This window comes from Coregonus lavaretus, assembly GCF_964263955.1.
Source record: "Coregonus lavaretus genome assembly, contig: HAP1_SCAFFOLD_9270, whole genome shotgun sequence".
In the NCBI taxonomy this organism is placed as follows: Eukaryota; Metazoa; Chordata; class Actinopteri; order Salmoniformes; family Salmonidae; genus Coregonus; species Coregonus lavaretus.
In genome coordinates, this window is record NW_028156566.1 from 9,464 (window position 1) to 16,158 (window position 6,695).

At 52.5% G+C, this 6,695-nt stretch overlaps 1 protein-coding gene across 2 annotated transcripts; it reads right to left on the reverse strand.

Moving 5' to 3' along the window:
* Positions 1-4,246: 4,246 nt before the first annotated feature.
* On the reverse strand, positions 4,247-6,689 carry LOC311126191 (uncharacterized protein). Of its 2 annotated transcripts, XR_014612966.1 has the most exons (3): positions 6,648-6,689; positions 4,439-5,092; positions 4,247-4,320 (listed from the first exon to the last, which is right to left on the reverse strand). XR_014612966.1 is itself a non-coding variant. In XM_084200208.1 (2 exons), exons 1-2 carry the CDS (start codon positions 6,684-6,686, stop codon positions 4,670-4,672), a joined length of 462 nt encoding a protein of 153 aa, XP_084056334.1. In that variant the 5' UTR covers positions 6,687-6,689; the 3' UTR covers positions 4,358-4,669. The 2 variants fall into 2 exon arrangements, 1 of the variants encoding a protein (XP_084056334.1); XM_084200208.1 differs by lacking the exon at positions 4,247-4,320 and having other exon boundaries at positions 4,358-5,092.
* Positions 6,690-6,695: the final 6 nt, after the last annotated feature.

The window sequence follows — 6,695 nt, forward strand, 5'->3', positions numbered from 1 at the left end:
CCCCCCCACTACCACTATCAGATTAGAGCCATAATGGAGACATCTACCCCCCCCACTACCACTATCAGATTAGAGCCATAATGGAGACTAGACATCTACCCCCCCCCACTACCACTATCAGATTAGAGCCATAATGGAGACTAGACATCTACCCCCCCACTACCACTATCAGATTAGAGCCATAATGGAGACTAGACATCTACCCCCCCCCACTACCACTATCAGATTAGAGCCATAATGGAGACATCTACCACCCCACTACCACTATCAGATTAGAGCCATAATGGAGACATCTACCCCCCCACTACCACTATCAGATTAGAGCCATAATGGAGACATCTACCCCCCCCCTACCACTATCAGATTAGAGCCATAATGGAGACTAGACATCTACCACCCCACTACCACTATCAGATTAGAGCCATAATGGAGACTAGACATCTACCACCCCACTACCACTATCAGATTAGAGCCATAATGGAGACTAGACATCTACCACCCCACTACCACTATCAGATTAGAGCCATAATGGAGACTAGACATCTAATACCCCACTACCACTATCAGATTAGAGCCATAATGGAGACTAGACATCTACCCCCCCCCCCCCCCCCCACTATCAGATTAGAGCCATAATGGAGACTAGACATCTACCCCCCCACTACCACTATCAGATTAGAGCCATAATGGAGACTAGACATCTACCACCCCACTACCACTATCAGATTAGAGCCATAATGGAGACTAGACATCTACCCCCCCCCACTACCACTATCAGATTAGAGCCATAATGGAGACTAGACATCTACCACCCCACTACCACTATCAGATTAGAGCCATAATGGAGACTAGACATCTACCCCCCCCCACTACCACTATCAGATTAGAGCCATAATGGAGACTAGACATCTACCCCCCCACTACCACTATCAGATTAGAGCCATAATGGAGACTAGACATCTACCCCCCCCACTACCACTATCAGATTAGAGCCATAATGGAGACTAGACATCTACCACCCCACTACCACTATCAGATTAGAGCCATAATGGAGACATCTACCCCCCCCCCCCACTACCACTATCAGATTAGAGCCATAATGGAGACTAGACATCTACCACCCCACTACCACTATCAGATTAGAGCCATAATGGAGACTAGACATCTACCCCCCCACTACCACTATCAGATTAGAGCCATAATGGAGACATCTACCACCCCACTACCACTATCAGATTAGAGCCATAATGGAGACTAGACATCTACCACCCCACTACCACTATCAGATTAGAGCCATAATGGAGACATCTACCCCCCCACTACCACTATCAGATTAGAGCCATAATGGAGACTAGACATCTACCCCCCCCACTACCACTATCAGATTAGAGCCATAATGGAGACTAGACATCTACCACCCCACTACCACTATCAGATTAGAGCCATAATGGAGACTAGACATCTACCCCCCCCCTACCACTATCAGATTAGAGCCATAATGGAGACTAGACATCTACCACCCCACTACCACTATCAGATTAGAGCCATAATGGAGACTAGACATCTACCCCCCCCACTACCACTATCAGATTAGAGCCATAATGGAGACATCTACCACCCCACTACCACTATCAGATTAGAGCCATAATGGAGACTAGACATCTACCCCCCCACTACCACTATCAGATTAGAGCCATAATGGAGACTAGACATCTACCCCCCCCCCCCTACCACTATCAGATTAGAGCCATAATGGAGACTAGACATCTACCCCCCCACTACCACTATCAGATTAGAGCCATAATGGAGACTAGACATCTACCCCCCCCCCACTACCACTATCAGATTAGAGCCATAATGGAGACTAGACATCTACCCCCCCACTACCACTATCAGATTAGAGCCATAATGGAGACATCTACCCCCCCCCCACTACCACTATCAGATTAGAGCCATAATGGAGACTAGACATCTACCCCCCCCCACTACCACTATCAGATTAGAGCCATAATGGAGACTAGACATCTACCCCCCCACTACCACTACCAGATTAGAGCCATAATGGAGACTAGACATCTACCCCCCCACTACCACTATCAGATTAGAGCCATAATGGAGACATCTACCCCCCCCCCACTACCACTATCAGATTAGTGCCATAATGGAGACATCTACCCCCCCCCCCCCACTACCACTATCAGATTAGAGCCATAATGGAGACTAGACATCTACCCCCCCACTACCACTATCAGATTAGAGCCATAATGGAGACTAGACATCTACCACCCCACTACCACTATCAGATTAGAGCCATAATGGAGACTAGACATCTACCCCCCCACTACCACTATCAGATTAGAGCCATAATGGAGACTAGACATCTACCCCCCCACTACCACTATCAGATTAGAGCCATAATGGAGACATCTACCACCCCACTACCACTATCAGATTAGAGCCATAATGGAGACTAGACATCTACCCCCCCCACTACCACTATCAGATTAGAGCCATAATGGAGACATCTACCCCCCCACTACCACTATCAGATTAGAGCCATAATGGAGACTAGACATCTACCCCCCCCACTACCACTATCAGATTAGAGCCATAATGGAGACTAGACATCTACCACCCCACTACCACTATCAGATTAGAGCCATAATGGAGACATCTACCCCCCCCCCCACTACCACTATCAGATTAGAGCCATAATGGAGACTAGACATCTACCCCCCCACTACCACTATCAGATTAGAGCCATAATGGAGACTAGACATCTACCCCCCCACTACCACTATCAGATTAGAGCCATAATGGAGACTAGACATCTACCCCCCCCCCCCCCCCCCCCCCCCCACTACCACTATCAGATTAGAGCCATAATGGAGACTAGACATCTACCACCCCACTACCACTATCAGATTAGAGCCATAATGGAGACATCTACCCCCCCACTACCACTATCAGATTAGAGCCATAATGGAGACTAGACATCTACCCCCCCACTACCACTATCAGATTAGAGCCATAATGGAGACATCTACCCCCCCACTACCACTATCAGATTAGAGCCATAATGGAGACTAGACATCTACCCCCCCCACTACCACTATCAGATTAGAACCATAATGGAGACTAGACATCTACCCCCCCCACTACCACTATCAGATTAGAGCCATAATGGAGACTAGACATCTACCCCCCCCCCCCCCCCCCCCTACCACTATCAGATTAGAGCCATAATGGAGACTAGACATCTACCACCCCACTACCACTATCAGATTAGAGCCATAATGGAGACATCTACCCCCCCACTACCACTATCAGATTAGAGCCATAATGGAGACATCTACCACCCCACTACCACTATCAGATTAGAGCCATAATGGAGACTAGACATCTACCCCCCCCCCCCCCCCCCTACCACTATCAGATTAGAGCCATAATGGAGACTAGACATCTACCCCCCCCCCCCCACTACCACTATCAGATTAGAGCCATAATGGAGACTAGACATCTACCCCCCCCACTACCACTATCAGATTAGAGCCATAATGGAGACTAGACATCTACCCCCCCCCACTACCACTATCAGATTAGAGCCATAATGGAGACTAGTTATCTACCACCCCACTACCACTATCAGATTAGAGCCATAATGGAGACTAGACATATACCACCCCCCACTACCACTATCAGATTAGAGCCATAATGGAGACTAGACATCTACCCCCCCCACTACCACTATCAGATTAGAGCCATAATGGAGACTAGACATCTACCACCCCACTACCACTATCAGATTAGAGCCATAATGGAGACTAGACATCTACCCCCCCACTACCACTATCAGATTAGAGCCATAATGGAGACTAGACATCTACCACCCCCCACTACCACTATCAGATTAGAGCCATAATGGAGACTAGACATCTACCCCCCCCCACTACCACTATCAGATTAGAGCCATAATGGAGACTAGACATCTACCCCCCCACTACCACTATCAGATTAGAGCCATAATGGAGACTAGACATCTACCCCCCCCACTACCACTATCAGATTAGAGCCATAATGGAGACTAGACATCTACCCCCCCACTACCACTATCAGATTAGAGCCATAATGGAGACTAGACATCTACCCCCCCCCTACCACTATCAGATTAGAGCCATAATGGAGACATCTACCACCCCACTACCACTATCAGATTAGAGCCATAATGGAGACTAGACATCTACCACCCCCCACTACCACTATCAGATTAGAGCCATAATGGAGACTAGACATCTACCACCCCTCCAGTCTCTCTCCTACCTGTCCATGAAGAACTCTGAGTAGTCCAGCCTCTCTCCTACCTGTCCCACGTCCTCCATGAAGAACTCTGAGTAGTCCAGTCTCTCTCCTACCTGTCCTACTCCAGTCTCTCTCCTACCTGTCCTACGTCCTCCATGAAGAACTCTGAGTAGTCCAGTCTCTCTCCTACCTGTCCCACGTCCTCCATGAAGAACTCTGAGTAGTCCAGTCTCTCTCCTACCTGTCCATGAAGAACTCTGAGTAGTCCAGTCTCTCTCCTACCTGTCCATGAAGAACTCTGAGTAGTCCAGTCTCTCTCCTACCTGTCCTACGTCCTCCATGAAGAACTCTGAGTAGTCCAGTCTCTCTCCTACCTGTCCATGAAGAACTCTGAGTAGTCCAGTCTCTCTCCTACCTGTCCCACGTCCTCCATGAAGAACTCTGAGTAGTCCAGTCTCTCTCCTACCTGTCCTACGTCCTCCATGAAGAACTCTGAGTAGTCCAGTCTCTCTCCTACCTGTCCTACGTCCTCCATGAAGAACTCTGAGTAGTCCAGTCTCTCTCCTACCTGTCCCACGTCCTCCATGAAGAACTCTGAGTAGTCCAGTCTCTCTCCTACCTGTCCCACGTCCTCCATGAAGAACTCTGAGTAGTCCAGTCTCTCTCCTACCTGTCCCACGTCCTCCATGAAGAACTCTGAGTAGTCCAGCTGTGGTTTCTCCAGGCTCTTGTCCCACCGACGGGTCTGTCCCAACGACGCATTCAGCTCACCGTACTTCTGATCCCCGTTCTCCTACACACACACAAACACACACACACACACACACAGACACACACACACACACAGGTCAGGGCTCTGTTTCATCTGAGGCAAGTCACTGGCACTTTCCCAACAGAGGATGCTGGTGGGTGGAAATATAGGAGGACTAGCTCTCAATGTAATGGGTTGGAATGGAAATGGAATACATGGACTTGTATCAAAGGAATGAACCCTAACCCTAACCATGTGTTCATCCCCTTCCCCACTCTCATATAACCCTGCCCCCTCCTCCCTCCATAACCCTGCCCCCCCTCTTCCATAACCCTAACCCTCCATAACCCTGCCCCTCCATAACCCTGCCCCCCCACCCTCCATAACCCTGCCCCCCCTCTTCCATAACCCTGCCCCTCCATAACCCTGCCCCCCCTCCCTCTATAACCCTGCCCCCCCTCCCTCCCTCCATAACCCTGCCCCCGCCCCCCTCCATAACCCTGCCCCTCCACCCTCCATAACCCTGCCCCCCCTCCTCCCTCCATAACCCTGCCCCTCCACCCTCCATAACCCTGCCCCTCCCCCTCCCTCCATAACCCTGCCCCCCCCCTCCATAACCCTGCCCCCGCCCCCCTCCATAACCCTGCCCCTCCACCCTCCATAACCCTGCCCCCCCTCCTCCCTCCATAACCCTGCCCCTCCACCCTCCATAACCCTGCCCCTCCACCCTCCATAACCCTGCCCCCCCGCCCCCCTCCATAACCCTGCCCCTCCACCCTCCATAACCCTGCCCCCCCCTCCCTCCATAACCCTGCCCCTCCTCCCTCCATAACCCTGCCCCTCCACCCTCCATAACCCTGCCCCCCCTCCTCCCTCCATAACCCTGCCCCTCCTCCCTCCATAACCCTGCCCCCCCCTCCCTCCATAACCCTGCCCCTCCTCCCTCCATAACCCTGCCCCTCCACCCTCCATAACCCTGCCCCTCCACCCTCCATAACCCTGCCCCCCCTCCTCCCTCCATAACCCTGCCCCTCCTCCCTCCATAACCCTGCCCCTCCACCCTCCATAACCCTGCCCCCCCCTCCCTCCATAACCCTGCCCCTCCTCCCTCCATAACCCTGCCCCTCCACCCTCCATAACCCTGCCCCCCCGCCCCCCTCCATAACCCTGCCCCTCCACCCTCCATAACCCTGCCCCCCCTCCTCCCTCCATAACCCTGCCCCCCCGCCCCCCTCCATAACCCTGCCCCCCCCCCCCCTCCATAACCCTGCCCCTCCACCCTCCATAACCCTGCCCCCCCTCCTCCCTCCATAACCCTGCCCCTCCACCCTCCATAACCCTGCCCCCCCCTCCCTCCATAACCCTGCCCCTCCTCCCTCCATAACCCTGCCCCTCCACCCTCCATAACCCTGCCCCCCCGCCCCCCTCCATAACCCTGCCCCTCCACCCTCCATAACCCTGCCCCCCCTCCTCCCTCCATAACCCTGCCCCTCCTCCCTCCATAACCCTGCCCCCCCCCCTCCATAACCCTGCCCCCCCTCCCTCCATAACCCTGCCCCCGCCCCCCTCCATAACCCTGCCCCCCCCCCCTCCCTACCTCTATACTCTTGTTCTTCTCCTGTGTGACATCACTCATCCCCTTGAG